This window comes from Strix aluco, chromosome 2 (assembly GCF_031877795.1).
Source record: "Strix aluco isolate bStrAlu1 chromosome 2, bStrAlu1.hap1, whole genome shotgun sequence".
In the NCBI taxonomy this organism is placed as follows: Eukaryota; Metazoa; Chordata; class Aves; order Strigiformes; family Strigidae; genus Strix; species Strix aluco.
The window spans coordinates 119,449,556-119,464,917 of NC_133932.1; the positions used below are offsets into that span (position 1 = coordinate 119,449,556).

General features: G+C 43.6%; 1 protein-coding gene across 7 annotated transcripts in view; it reads right to left on the minus strand.

The window, feature by feature from the left end:
- The window catches only part of LOC141919803 (E3 ubiquitin-protein ligase rnf213-alpha-like), a 61,539-nt gene extending 46,541 nt beyond the window's left edge, over nt 1–14,998 (minus strand). For 2 of the 7 annotated variants that reach the window (XM_074816109.1, XM_074816102.1), the window contains exons 1-20: nt 14,912–14,998; nt 14,003–14,191; nt 13,718–13,826; nt 12,531–12,613; nt 12,054–12,150; nt 11,282–11,321; nt 10,883–10,951; nt 10,593–10,769; nt 9,761–9,969; nt 8,769–9,061; nt 6,280–6,485; nt 5,221–5,394; nt 4,381–4,579; nt 3,481–3,548; nt 2,891–3,089; nt 2,393–2,512; nt 2,200–2,298; nt 1,859–1,987; nt 1,453–1,654; nt 466–645 (exon numbers count right to left, since the gene is read on the minus strand). In XM_074816109.1, the coding sequence (XP_074672210.1) occupies nt 466–645; nt 1,453–1,654; nt 1,859–1,987; nt 2,200–2,298; nt 2,393–2,512; nt 2,891–3,089; nt 3,481–3,548; nt 4,381–4,579; nt 5,221–5,394; nt 6,280–6,485; nt 8,769–9,061; nt 9,761–9,969; nt 10,593–10,769; nt 10,883–10,951; nt 11,282–11,321; nt 12,054–12,150; nt 12,531–12,613; nt 13,718–13,811 (2,638 nt within the window). In that variant the 5' untranslated portion in view covers nt 13,812–13,826; nt 14,003–14,191; nt 14,912–14,998. Of the gene's footprint in view, nt 1–465; nt 646–1,452; nt 1,655–1,858; nt 1,988–2,199; nt 2,299–2,392; nt 2,513–2,890; nt 3,090–3,480; nt 3,549–4,380; nt 4,580–5,220; nt 5,395–6,279; nt 6,486–8,768; nt 9,062–9,760; nt 9,970–10,592; nt 10,770–10,882; nt 10,952–11,281; nt 11,322–12,053; nt 12,151–12,530; nt 12,614–13,717; nt 13,884–13,997; nt 14,192–14,911 lie in introns of all 7 variants that reach the window. The other 5 variants (XM_074816107.1, XM_074816108.1, XM_074816103.1 and 2 more) reach the window with 5 other exon arrangements.
- Nucleotides 14,999–15,362: the final 364 nt, after the last annotated feature.

A 15,362-nucleotide genomic window follows, 5' to 3' on the forward strand; every position in this document is an offset into this window, starting at 1 on the left:
CAAATGTGATAAACACTTCTAGGGGCTTTGTCATATTCTTTTTTGTTCAGATACATGAACAGTCTTCCGTAGGACAACACATAATTGATATAGTTCGACTCCCTCATGGCAGGGGGGTTGGACTAGATGATCTTTAAAAGTCCCTTCCAACCCAAACTATTCTATGATTCTAACAACACAAATACAATTCTATAAAAAAATCATAAGAAGACTGCAATATTTTAATTGCTATCCATTGTACAGAAGAGGAGTATTGTTTTCTGGTCTTCATAGTGTTAATGGCTTAAAAATACTGCCTGTATTAAACTTTTATATTTTTTGCCTTGTGTTTGGTCTCTTGCAGAGAAGTTTTTGCTTTACTTGTATTTTAGATGTTTTTCCGATAGTTATATTTTCTCTTTGCCCCATTGCATAGGAAAACACACCACATGTTTTGGGAAATAAATTTGGAAACTGTAAGCTTACCGCAGTTGCACAATATATCCTGAAATACCACCTGATGCTGCAAGATAATGGACAGTATGTTGCAGGGAATTTCTCCTGAGAAAACTCGATGCCTCAAAAAGTGGAAGAATTTGAAAAACTGTGAAAGCAGGATTTTTGCTTTTTCACTGATCTTATTTTGAAGCTTGTGCTCTGAATTATCTGTAAAATAGATGAAAAATAGTGATAGAGCTGTGCTTTCAAAAGAAGCATTTTCCCCACTGGATTTCATTTTAACATACATCTTCAGGAAGAGTTAGCAGCCTCACAGCACCCTGCCTCCAAGCCATGAGTAGCAAGGGGATCTGTTACAGCCACCTTTATGAACTGCATAGATTTGGTTGTTTTCCCATTAAGTGGCCAAAACCAGTATGTGGGAAAAATGTTGCTTTGTTCCCAGTCAATGTAAAATAGCATTTTTCAATTGTTTCAGGTACATGAAAAGCAAAATGTATCTTTAGAGGACCCTGGCCTAGCTTTGGTTATAAACCTCCTTCACACAGGAGACAAACCTCTGGGGTGCTTCACAATTAGCATTTCTCTTTTGTTTTGTTTTGTTTTGTTTTTCTCTTTTTCAGAGAGTATTTTTTTTAACATCCTTCATTTAAAAAATGAAACACCTCTCATGAATGTGCAACAAAAGACCATTTCAACTGGAAAAATACATTGAGATGTTTCTTAGCTTCTTAAATGAAACATTGTTTTCCCAGGGTATGTGAATATTTTGTCTCTTCAGTTTTGCGTTGGCAACAAACTTGGCAGATCTTTGAACAAAGCTGGTGAAACCTCATATTCCCTTCTAGCAAAAGAAAGGACTTGATGGCAAACTTCTCCCAGCTCCATGGCTGAACTTTTGTTTGGTGTGGGATTTTAGTGATACGTGCATCAGATGTTGGTTGGCTTTCAGAGCCCATCAAAACTCACTTCCAAAACAAAAATTTTTAAAAAGCCCCTCTGTGGAAAACTCACAAGCAGAGAGGAGATCACAGATCACAGAAGAGCTGAGCACCTCTGCGAGAACTGGGCCCGTGCTGTCGACAAAACTGTCTACTTTTTCCAACGTGCTCATCTTGTCTGAGAATATTTTCTCAACAACAGCAGAAAGCACTTTCCCACCAGTTGACCTTTCTGTCTTGAGGACTTTGGAAACCATTTTTCCTAACATAGGCTCCTGTAAGGACAAGAAATTTCTCCTCTTAGTTGTAAATAGGCTTTGCAGAACCTGTACCTTTACAGAAAATTCCTCTCCCACTCCATTAACCCACCACAGGCCAAATAAGCACAGCTAGCAGAGTGGGTCAACTCAGTGTGGCAGGAAGTAGAAACTCCCAGCTGTGCAAGAAGGGATGGTGACATTTAGACAGAAACTCTGTACCTCACTTTTCTCGAAGTATTTAATCCTTTGAATGACACAATCTGTAAAGCAGCTCTCCAGATTTTTATTCCAGCACTTGTCCTTCTTCATGAATTCCAAGTAGAAGTCTGGAAGTTTTCTGCCATCTACCTGCAGGAAGGAAATGCTTAAGCTGCAGGTTTTTTTTTTTTCCTGGGGCCTTGCCAAATATCATTGGGTTGTCAGAGTGGGGGAGGAGTTATGTCCCTCTACACCAGCAAGGAGATGGCTGCTTCATCTCCCATCATCCAAACACTGACTGGGACAAAACAAAGCATCCTGGGATCAGGAATCTTGGATGGAGTTAAGTAACCATAACTTACTTTCTCCAGCCACCTTTCAACCATGCTGTATATCAGGCTTTGCCACTTCTGGGCCCATTCCACACAGAGGATCTTAAGCAAGAACAGCTCGTGCCACACCTGTGGCAGAAAAATAAAGCTGGTCAACTGGGCCTCAAGGTATAGACAGACCTTCCAGGGTGGGTGGTTATCCCTGTGGATTCTTGCCACTCACATTGATGTTTTCCAGGAACTGTCTATTTTCCACGGGTGGCCTGAGCAAGGATTTTTCCAGCCACTCCTTGATGTAACCTTCAAACTCATTGTACCTTTCGGAGATAAACTGCTGAAATTCCTTGGGAAATAAAAAAAATGGAAGAATTGGCAAGGAGAGACAGATTTTCACTCTGGCTTTTGATCCTTAACTGCTGTGTACAGAGTGAAAATGAAGACTTTCCCATAACTATCAATGGCTTCCAAGAAGAGAAATGGCTGGCACACTCTGAGATGCTACCAGCCTTGTTTTCACCTCTCTGTCCATGCAAACCCTCCTCATCTGCCCCAGTGCAAATTCTGACAAGGTTAGAATAAGTAACTGAGAAAGGTACCTAATGCTCTACTGACACTCCTATAGTTGGCCATGTTTGAATGAAGCAGACCTGAACTCCTGTCCCTTCTCAGCTAAAAAGACATAGGTATATATCTTCATGAAAGCTATGGGTGTTTTTTTTACCTGATTTGCTTGCAACACATCTGATTTTGCAGCAAACATGTCAAGTATCCGTAGCAGTGACATTATCAGGCTAAATGGCACTGCATGCCAACGCTTTAAGGAAAATGAAAGCAACGCATATGTTAAAACCAGACACTGCAAGGCATCTTCCGTATTACTTGTGGGCTTTGTCAGCTGCTCCGTACACCCTGGCAGGCATCTGTGGACACAGAAAAGCATTGTACACCTCTTGTGTTCATTCTATCAATAGCATTTAAAAAAAGTCAACACAACCTTGAGTTTAAGTGCCCTTCATTTGCTGTACCATGCTATGCAATTTCAGCTGACCAGAGCCACTTATGTGTCTGAATTTGGAGCTGAATCCCACAACATGAGACGGTGGTAGACTGTCTGGCAGGACAGATTCCCCTGTGGACCTCCTTCCCACATGATACTGCTCAGCCCCACAGGGGTTTAAAAGATTATGACACACAATTAACAAAGAAAATTATTACAGCCTCCCTTGTTCTGCTCAACCTAAGTCTAGGTATTCCTTCCCACCTCCTCCACAGAACTGTCCTAGTATTTCTCCTCTCAACAGGTTAGCTTACTTCAAGTCCTTGAACCAGCATTTCATCCTTTCAGCAATGTTGTTCAAAACTCCATTCAAATCCTTTTCCTGAATAGAGGGTAAAAACATACACTGAAAACAACTGTGAAAACACATCCGTTCCTAGAGCTAAGGCAGTCTCCTATGAAAAATAAGTGTGAAACCTTCAGAGAATTTTTTTCTGCCAATGTCTAATTTTTAAAAAATCCCTAGTGCTTCCAGATGGAAAGGCAAATCTAGCTCCTATTAAAGCAATCACTTCAAATCCCACAGAAGCTAGCTGTCTCCAAGATCTCTGGAGTTCAGTGGGTTGTGTGGGAGGGCTTAGCTCAGATTTTTTCAAGTACAAACCAGAGTGTGTTGGGGATAAACCCTATAATAAGCACCAAGAAGTAGATTTTAAGTGGAATTCCTCTCCAGGGCCTCAGAGCATATTACGACAGTCTAGTTAAAACATAAGTGAGAATGACAGAAAGTAGGTTCCCACAGACAAGTCCAATTTTCATTTAAAAAGAGTCACTGCCCCAAAAATGCAAGTTAGACTTTAACTTCCTTCTTTCAGCCTTTCCAATTGCTGGATCATCACAGTGTTCATATTGGGTACTGCTTTTGGAGACAGGATATAAAATTGTTTAAAGATTCTGATTAAAATTCACTTGATACAGCATTTGCTAGCCTTTTTTAAACCAGGCCAAAACCCAATGAGATCCCCTTGTCCTTTCTCTTTGCAACTTCTCCCAAAACATGGTTATTGAGCTCTTATTCTGGGTTCCTATGATTCAACCCCTTGGATTTGCTAAAAGCTTCTTCAAGAGACAGGGAGACTTTCTTGCTCACCTGTACAAAATTGTACAACTTCCCATAACCTAGGAAAGAAACACTAAAAAGAAGTTGATCTTACATGCACTTGGGATGGTTTACTGACGACTTCAATGACGCGTTGATGTACAGTATCCAGGAGGAGCTGAGGTGGAAACTTGATTTGGAGCAGGGAGTTCTTGGTGAAATTCTTCAGTGCCAACATCTCCAAGACCGTCTTTGCCAGTGGAGAGCAGCTTTCAATGAATGACTTCTGAATCTCTATCATTGCCAGAACTTTCCTATGAAAATGGACCATCAACAGCAGATGCACTTTGAAACATCAGGAGACACTTTGTGTCATCTTATGTGTTCCCGTGGCTGGCCAGTGTGGCACTGGACTTAAAGAAGATGTGGTTGGACACTGAATGGAATATCTGGGATTTTAGAGCAAGTGAATTTACACAGTAAGATTTTTTTTTTTGAGGTTTTTACATAAGAAATTCTGTGTTTGAGACTTTCCATCCAGGGGCCACTGTCTTGTGTGAGTGCACAAACATACCTTTTCTTCCTGTCCAGTTTGCCTGCAAACAGGTTATTTTGGAGTGATTCCACCTTTCCCCCGTGAAACAATGGCCAACTGAGGATGTAGGGATAGTTCTCTCCCTAAGGCCACTTCCAACAGGCTGTCTGAATAAGGCTGCACAGTCCTCAGCTCAGTCTTCGCCTTCCTCCAACTCACCTTCAAACACCCTTCTCTTCTCGTTAGAGCTCAGGGCAGAAGTAGGATGTATGAGAAAGTGAATGACTTGCAGCCCAGGGAAGAAACACAAAGTTTCTGGTGGTTGAAAGTCCACAAGCAAAAGCACTGAAAAATTATTCTAACAGTACAACAGCTTATTTCCCTGATCCAGCCTTGATGCTCTCTCCCTTTCAAACCTACCTCTGCTTCTCTTCATCATCTCTCAGCGACAACAAGTGTTGTAAGGGAATGGTTTCTGGAAAAAAGGGGTCCTCCATATTCTCTGTGATTGCATACAGCAATGGAATCAGCCAAATACACAAGGTGCTGCCTTTATTACTTAAGAAAATTTTCTTCACAGTTGAAATGTAATTGCTGAAAAGAAAGAAAACCACTAAAAATCTCCATCAGTGGTCAGATCTCCCATAACCACTGCCTAGGATGGCAGTGGCAGGGAGTTGTGTGGTTACCCCTTAACCCAATGGCATTCATCTTGCCAACATGTAGATGCATGAAGGTATGGGAGAGAGAGCAAGAGCTTGGTTCTAGAGACCTTATCATCAGACATTCATGTACAACAAATGAATCCCACCTCAACTTTCCCAAAACAGTCTCCCTCCATAAGTTTTATGTAGCAAAGGAAAATCAAAACAGAAAAGCCTCAAATGCTATAGGTTAAATCAAAACAGCATGACAGAATACAGTAATCTGACTTTGTGGTATAATACATTCATTTTCGTAAGGCTCAATTCAGCTGTCTATGCAAAAATGTCTAATTCTCTTTGAGATGTCTGGGACATCCAAGACAGACCTGCAGGGTTTTCAGATATGAACCAGAACTTCTGGGAGATATTAATCCTTTCAAATTGTCAACAGGAGGCTTGGTGAGATAGCACATGGCATCTAAAATGACACCGATGCCCAGCTGAGTCTTGGATCTCCAAAGATTACAAGAGAAGCCTGGACACCTACAGATGTGCATAACTGTAACGGTCTGAAACTCAAACCAATCCCTGCCAAAAATAGAACCTGTGGCTCTCCTTCAATCAGAGACCTGGCAGAGGGAACAGACTGCAGATGTTATGGCAGCCAGCGGCAGAAATACAGCTAGGAATTTTTGAACTGAAGGGGAAAGAGAGTTGGGGGACCACATTCTAGCTCTATCTTCACATAATTGCTCCATATAGAAAAAGGCCCAATGAACTGAATAACTACAGAAGGATCTGTAACTCAAGAAAATAGGATGACACTTTTAATTACCTCTTTCTTCTCAGATACTTGAATTTGCCTTGAAATGGGCCGATGTCCTGGAACAGTTTTTCAGCCTTGATGATTACCTCTTTGCTTAGTGGGATGTCATAACAAGATGAGGTGTGTAAGGCAAAAAGCAGCCCATCATCTTTACTCTTCTCTCTCTCCAGATATCCAATGATCTTGTCCATGAACTTTGTCATGTTATCATGCAACTGGACAATGAGAATAAGGAAAGGGGGTTTCACCAAGATAGGCAAGACTATTTTACTTGAGGAGCTGGTAAGGGTTCAAAAAGTAGGATGGAAGATGAAAGTTGCTAAGTATCATTATTTGGAGGCAAAAGCCTTGCAGTTAAACCACTTAAAGACAGGTTCCTGTCTTTGCAATAGCTAACAAATTTCTTAGCTTCCATTGCATCTCACTGCCCTGGCACTACCCCAGGGAAAATGTTTTCCTGGCTGTTACAAGTTTACCAAGCAGTTCTTATATGATGAATCCACACCAGCACCAGGAGTGTATTAGCCACCCATTCTAGCCCTACCACAGATGAAGTATAGATAAACAGATCTTCAGTCTCCCAGCTGAGCTGGGAAATCAAAGGGAATCAAAAGGAATAGCGGGGATTCTCTCAGAGGCCTAGCTTAGTATGGGAGTATGACTCCATGACTGTGAAACCCAAAGGGCAGATAAACAACTTTCACCTAAACAGAGATGCAGAATCTGTCACTGTACTCATTTCATTAGGATTTCCCTACAGATGACTTGCAAGGCATTGCTCTGCATTCTGTGTAGCCCAGGTGTATTTCAGGCTTTCCACTCTGTGTGACCTTTCAGGATACATCCACAACGTAAGACAACATCCCCACCTAGCTGTTTGTAACCTGGGTACCCACTCCTCTTCTGGATATACCCTGCTGACTCCCTCTGAGTCAAGCCCCAGACCATGCCAGGTGGATGTGGCACCTCAGGTCAAACAGGACTTCCATTAAACAGCACTAGCAGGTTGAGCCTGGCCAACAGCCGAACACCCACCAGGCTTCTCACTTAACCTCTTCTCCAGTGGGCCAGAATGAAAACAGAAGGCAAGTGAGAAGACTCATGAACCAAGATAATGAGAGTCAAACAGTGAAAGCAAAAGCTGTGCAAATAAACAAAGCAAAAAGAATTCATACACTACTTCTCATTGGCAGGCAGATGTCCAGCCCCTTCCTGGGTGGCAGGGCCTCAGCACATGTAACAGTTGCTTGGGAAGACAAATGCCATAACTGCAAACATCTGTCCTTCCGCCTCATTTCTCTGAGCTATTATTGCTGAGGACAACATCATATGGTATGGAATATCCCTTTGGTCAATTTGGGCCAGCTGTATTGGCTATGTCCCCTCCCAACCTCTTGTCCACCACCAGCATACTCACTGTGAGGAGGGAGAAAGCCTTGATGCTGTACAAGCACTGTTCAGCAATAGCCAAAACATTTGTTTGTTATCAACACTGTTCTAGTCACAGATGCAAGGCGCAGCACCATATGCTATGAAGAAAGTTAACTCCATCCCAGCCAAACCTAGTACCATCTCAGACAGAAACCATGATGTGTGGACATCAGTGGTCTCCTTTAGCCATTGAGATTTTGCCTTTTTATTGCATTTGCAGGATAGGGATTCACTTCCATGAACAATGAGAGTACTGACTTCAGCCTTTCTTCCAGGATTCCTGCGCAATCCATAGCAAGAGATGGTTGTCCACCTGTCCACATTAGGATAAAGAAAAACATCCTACTCTTTGTCCCTTGCATATGTATCTCTGCTGGTAATAAAGGGAGCTGGGGAAGGGGGGCTTGCTCAGGTGGACCTGTTCACACTGAAGTTAGTACTCAGCTCAGGAAAGTAAACACCTGAAAGAAGCAATTTCAGCATAGAGAAGTCAGTAAGGACTGGTAAGACGTTCCTCCGACTAAACATCAGTGCATACTGAATGGTTGACTCTCCAACCCTTCAGTGACTCTGCTGACTACTTCTCAGCACCTACAACAGGAGCTAAGAAATTCAGCATGTATGCACTCAGTTATTTTTCAATATGCCAATATTATTTTAGGTGTCTGCAACCTTGAACTGCATTCTACCTTTGCTTCATACTCCTGAGAAGTAAGTCAAATGGGAATCTAATCTAGACTTTAAAATGAGGCGTTGAAGCCTGAACATAACTGCATATGAAATTCTTTTTTTCCATGCAGGATTCTCAAAATCAGGGTAGTCTTTCCATGACCCATCCTCAAAGCTAGTTCTACAGATGACACCATTTGGATCTGATTCCAGTAGAGATCTCCTTTGACCTCATCAGTCTTTGGGTCCAACCCAGAAACTGGAAAAAACAATGAAAATAAGGTCCATCCATTTGATGTTCAGAACCCTACACGGAATTAGAGGTAGCTGCAGAAATTTCTCTTCAGGGGTCTGTCTACCTGGGAGCTGCTTGCTACTTTGACTTGGTGTATACTTACCACTTGTTCAGTCAGATTAGTCAGAGAATAGGTTTCGCCTTTTTCAGCATCTCCAAGATAGATTTTGAAGCTCTCCGTGTAGTTCCTCAGTTTTCTTTCTATATTCTTAAAGCTGTTCTGGAGCTTGATGGGCTGGATAAATTTTTCTACAAGGTATTCTATAATACTACAGTTGACTGACTTTTGGGGCATTGTTGTTGAACACCATAATTTGAAGGAAGGCAAATGTTTGAAGCGATTTTTTTTTTTTCCATGAAAATAGCACTTCATGTTTTCAAAAATGGTCCATGTACCTGGGAAGGAATCAGGGTTTGTGAATGAACCTTCAAACCTATAAAAGATGAACTTTAAACTGTCCCTGAGCTAACGATAGCAATTACTTTTTATGAATGCCAAGCCCAGCTGAGCCATAACTGAGGCATTAATGCACAAAACTCACCATGCATATATAAATTCAGCCCTAGATATCTCACCTGTACTTTAGATGGGCCTGGTGTGCATAGCCCACGGCTGATTCAATTGCTCCAACAGTAGGTGTCTACTATTTCTAGAGTCATCCTGGCATATTCAAAACATCTATATAGTGTGGTAGATCTGACACTAGACCTCCAGGTCACCTGCACCCTTCTGGAATGGCAACTGAAAGCCATTCTGAAAGGTAGATGCAAAGGTGATTCAAGGCTCCATTACACACTCTCCCTTGCCCAACAATGAAAAGCCTAAGTTTATTCTGGTAAAAAGCAAAATAACTTAAACACTTCTTCCTGAATAGTTTGTGTTTATGTTTTATAAAGAATTTATTTGTGTTAAATAAATAGCCCATAAGCCTATATGTCAAAAATCCCCACAATAAAAATGTTTCAGTTGCAGGAAGCAGGTGCTGCCGCAGTGCAAAGCAAAACAAGGGAGAGTTTATATTTGTCTACTGCATGTAAGGATTTGTTGGTCATACTTCACCCCAGTCCTAGCTTTGAAGAAAGTACAGCACTTACCATCTGCTTTGATCTCTTCCCTGGGAATGTTTATGACTCGATGTAATTGACTCTCTATATTCTGGGAATCCATTCCATAAATATGCTCTAAATCACATAATCTCGTTTCACTGTCAATTAAGACATTAAGGATAGCATATTTATAAAAAATTGGTCCTCTCTGGAGGTCAGAAATGGGGATTCTTGCACAGCCCATGATCAGTTCTTTTCTAGAATAGAATAAAGATGAATTAGTTACTACACTGTAGGGAGCTTCCATCAGGTTCGACCCCAGATGGACTTTGGCTCTACAGATGAGTTTGTGCAGCAAGAATGAGCAATCAACATTCACATTCAAAATGCAAAGTTCAAAAAAATGCCTCTGGCCTTTATCGTGGCAAACAAAAACTTGATAATCTGACCTGAGCTTGATGGTTTATCAGACAGGAGAGAAATAAAAATAACTAGTAAGAAGCCTTGATGTGAACAACCCTGGTCTTAGCCAAAGTTTCAACTGCCTTGTAAAAAGAATGAGAAATACATCTAGAGATATTCCTGCTGAATGCTGCAACTGTAGCAGAACTGAAGGGACTCTATTCACCCCATCTTCTCTCATGCAAGGCATCTGGTGACATCTGGCAAGCTCCATAATGTTTTAGACCTTTGTGCAGATCTGGCAGAGCTGATGCAGGACCTACAGAAGTTAGACTTAACACCGTAACTCGCTTCTACAGATACCTAAATTTAGGTGTCTTTGTCTGGAGCTGAAGTCCAGGCTGGGACCCTAAAGTTGGGGTGAGCTGTATGCTTTCCAAAAATGTGACATCAACATACATTTAGGGATGACTTTTACCTTTGTTTCAGAACAGCAAATTCCTGGTATTGTCCCGGTTGCTTGTAAAAAACAACACAGAGCTTGGATGACGATTCAGAAAACCTGGATTTTTTTGACATTGCAGCAACAAACTCCAGGGTCATTGTTTCTTCTGTTTGAAGTCTTCCATTGAACAGATATAGATTCTGCAGGCAGCTATTGAAAGGGGAAGAAATACTGTAAGGTCAACATCAAGTTCCCTTCCACCACTCTGTCACCATCTTCACCTGATTCACCTAAGGACTTCAGGGCAGCATTGAGATACTCACATACATTTCTCCAAGCCTTTGTCTGAAGCTCCTGGAAGAGGAGTATCTTCTGCATCATTTCTTCCAGTCCTGTACAAATATCCTGATTACCATAAAGCATTTGCAGTGGTCCCAGCTGCCTACATGCAAGTATCAAGCCACTGTGTGAATAACTCAGATAAAGATAGCATGCTGTAGACCAAGTGGCATTGCAAAGAGACAAACTCCTGTCCTGGAGGGTCTCTACCTGTCTCCATCTTTATCTGCTGGCAGAGGAAGGAGTTTAAGGGTGGAGTAGCATTACAGTACTAAAGATATAACTCCTCCCAAAGACAGCTCTTTTCCCAGCAAGCTCCCAGACCTCAAGCTCCTTGAGGTCTGATGGGAAATCTCACAGCATAGGTCTCTGCATCAACCAACCTGCTATCAAGTCCTAGGTTTTCTTTGCTTTCATGGTCATCTGCAAGTGAGGAGAATGCTTGGGTTAATGTGAGCAGAAGATACACCAAGTCAAGAAAAACTAGAAGACAGTTGCATACTGGGAATGGGAAAGAAGATATTGAAGCTCCTCACAGCCTGGGTATGTTCCTCTGGGTCTCTGAACCAAGAATCCCAGCTCACTTGTGTGATCTCCCACCTATTTTGCCAAGCTCCACCAGTTCTTGGTACAGCTTTCCTGGGGATAGGGACATGGAACAATCTGTGCTGTTGGGGGCAAGGGTGGGGGCAGGGAATGGGCCTAAGGACAATAGTTAGCACACCTGATGCCATCACTGGCACTTGTCCTTCCCTCTGTGATCCAAAGTCACCAGCTGGTGAGCAGAGAGGCACATAGGAAGCCTTGGGGCCCATGACACTGATTGCCGGGAGCTGCAGACTAACTTGTCAGAGAACTGGGTAGAGCAAGGATCGTCTAGGAGGGGTCTCAACTAGGCCACTTTTTAGGGGTGCTCCCTTGGAAGGACAAATCCCAAGGCTGGCCCCATCTTTTGTTTCACAGGCTCACTTCTTGGGAGCCAGGAAGTGAATAAATACGCTGCAACACAGGCAGTGAGGGAAGCAGCAGCAAGCTAACATATAGGAGAGAGCAGAAATGCCCTTCTACTCCTCAAGACTAAATACTAACCTTCTTTTTGCCTAGAGTTTCCTACCCATTTCTGCTTCATCAAGACATTCCCCAGTCACACTGTACCTGAATTGGTGGACAGTTTCTCCAAGGGCTTGCTGTCATATGTAGTTGAGGGGTTGCTTCTCACCAATCCCAGGGATGAACTGGTATCACAGCCTCCCTTTGGGAATATTTCAGAAATCAGGATACACTCTTCAGAGAAGATCATGGGGGAGAAGGCTTCACAGGGAAGGACTATGAAGTCCAGCTCAGGGGATCTAATGAATGTGGTTGTATCATTCCCAACTACTTTCCTCTCTGTAAGCCCCTTTCCAGCCAGCTGTGGTTAAGATATTCTACGGCCTGCAAGCATCCACTCATTTTGCCAGCTTCTCTGTGGGACACCAAGTAGAGTGAAGCTCAGATCTTACAGGATGGGTCCCTGGATTCCCCTGAAGCTCCAGATCCTGGCTAAATGATGCTCAGAAATCATGTTACTTGACCACTCTGGACCTAGAGAAACAGGGGTCCCACCTCAATGTTTGGTCCTAGAACTTATACCTGGTATGCAAGCATTGTATCTGTCAGATGGTCTGTGCAGTGAGGTTGTTGCTTGTTGCTTTTCGGTGCTGCAGATTTCATTCCTGGTGCAAGAAAAGGCATGTATTGAGCACAGTGTCTATCATCACCATATCTTCTACAATGATGTTAAGCCCTCTCATTTTTCTCCTAATAATAAAGGAGCATCAATTGCTTTTACAATTCTCCCATTTTCCAACAAGAATCTGCTGAAAGGTCTGAGCTGGGCCAACGGTCACAGAGCCCAGATTTCCACCCTAGTGGATGGACTCATCTGAGCCAGTTAAAAGCTGGCATATCTAATCCAAGCCAGTTATCTAGATTTAGCAGAGACAAGTTAACAGTAGTGCAGCGAAAGAAAATGTTATTGAATAGGATAAAAAAGAAAGAAGGGCAGGGCTTGCACCAAGTTTTATGAAGTCAGGTAGCTCTGATTCCTTCTGATGAAATTCTGTCACATTCTGCACCTTCCAAGGAAAACCACCCAGGAACAAACTTGCCTGTGTCAAAATCGTGTGGTAAGAGCAGACTGTGCCTGCCACGTGATGGTCAGCCAGCCATCCAGCCTGCTAACAGCACCATAAAAACCTGCACATCAGCACTGCTCCTCCCCATAGTTTGGGACTGGCATACAAATATAAAGGCAGGATGTGTGCCCCCACTGGGGACAAACTCTGTTACAGGGTCTTTAGTGCAAGTTGTGACACCTTCTTCTTCTATGTCTGCAGACTCCCTGATTAAATCCCTGGTGTAGGAGGTAAGAGAGTGGCTGTCACACAAGTGTGACATGCTGGTTCTTGCAGAAAGCTTGTCTTTGGGCCTAGGGAGACTGGACAGAGTTTGCCATATTTTTCTTTTTTTCTTTTTTTTTAACCATGTGAAGCAGCCTTTTTTTTTTTTTTCTGGTAGCACGGATGGGAGATCAGCATCATATACATTTATGTACACTTCCTTATAAATAACATTCAGTTATTTTAAACACAGGATAAAATTCAACCTCCATTACAGGAGTTAGAAGTTTTCAACAGGCAAGTACCCTTTTACACTTAGTTTTACCGGGCTTTCCCTTACTGTATAAAGCAAGAATTTCTTAGGTTAGAATCATGGGAAGTAGGTTCCTGGCTGTTTACATCGCCTCCACCCACGTTTCCTGTTACCTCCTTTCTCACCTAGCAGAGTACTGCTGCCTTCCTGGACAGATGACGGCACAGGATGAAGCTTCTCTCTGCTTTCACCCTCTCTGTTGCTCTCTGCACTCTCCATTGCAGCAGCTCAAACCTGGACAGCCAAGGAGAAAACTTCAGCAAACAGACTTGCAGCTTCAAAGCTAAAGGTCTAAAAGAAAGGTTAAAAGATCACAAAGATCAGCCTGAGAAGCCCAGGTCTTGTCATTTTACCTCCCCCGCCCCGGCCCATGCAATGAGGAGAACCTCATTTAGTGGTTACAACCTCACCGGTTTCAAACCCCTCTTCAAGCCCTGTAGGGGTTTGTCAGCACCTCTGAGAATGCTCAGGAGCATGGAAAAATCAGGTGCTTTTTACACACTCTCCTGGAAATGTGACTTCATGGGTGCGTTTTGAGGAATTTCTATGGACTGGGACTTTACAGATGAATGCAGTTCAGCTCAGTCAAGTTCTGCTTTCTGAAAGAGAAGGAAAAAGAGCTGAAGTTTCTGTCCCAGAGTCTCTCTCTATGCACTGCTTCACCCTTTCTCTGGTGTCCTCCCTTCCTCCTCCCTGATACTGCTCTCAGCCACACTGTGCATTGCTCACCTCTCTCTCTGCAGCTTGGTCTCTAAAAGTTTAAAACCTGCTCAATCTCTTTCCCATGCTTGCAGTTATGTTTTTTCCTCCAAAATAGTAAAATTAGAAGGCAATTCAAAAGGCAATTAATTTTTCTCCTTTCCCACCAAGTATTTTTCCAGCAATGCAAGAAGGGGTGAGGGCAGCACATTTTGAACAGCCCTGTTAAACCCTCCTGCCTCTGTTTCAGGTGCACGGGGAGACTGGGTGCACTATTCTGGTCTGGTCATGAATTGGGATAGGGGAAACTGAGGCAGGAACAGTGTCCCCTTGCCCTCATGCAGACAGGGAGGCTCCCTCATCTCCATGGGGTGCCCAGGCAGCCTGCAGACCAGAGGCTGGAGGTGGCAGGTCAGGGACAGCTCTGCATGGCGAGCCCCAGTGCCCAGCCGGGTAGGAGAGAGTGGGTGAAATCCCAAGAGAGAGACAAGGCTCCCTGGGGATGCTGCAGGGGAAAGCACACACAGAAACCTCCCCCCAAAGCCTCCCGCTTCCCTTGGGTTTAAAGTCTGCAAAAGCCTGAGCAAAATCCCGGTGCAGGACTCTGCGTTAGCCCCTACCTTGTGCTGTGTCTGCCTTGTGCTGTATCCTCACTGGGCTGGGCTGTCACTGCTTCTTATACCCACCCGAGTCTGACAGCTGCCATTTCTCGGAAATCATGGAAAGTGAAAGAAACAGTCAAGAGGCAGCAGCGCGCTGCCTGTTTCCTATTACCAAGTGGAGGAGGAAGTTCCTCAGCAAGAATAAAAACAGGGGTGTGAGACCTCACGCAGGGTGTGTGGCTGCCCTGCCAAGCTGTGGGGCAGCCTTGGGCTTCCCTGACACAGGTGTCGTGTGGGGGTCCCTCGGCCACACGGGTCTCCCCCTGCTCCAGAAGTCCTGGAGTGCATTGGCCTCACATATCCCCCCCCCCCACTCCCACATTCCCCTGGGATACCCAGTAATGCCACCAGTGCCTCTGCCCCACAGGTCCTTCTGTGGCCCCAGGGATCCTTACCCACAGATATTCCC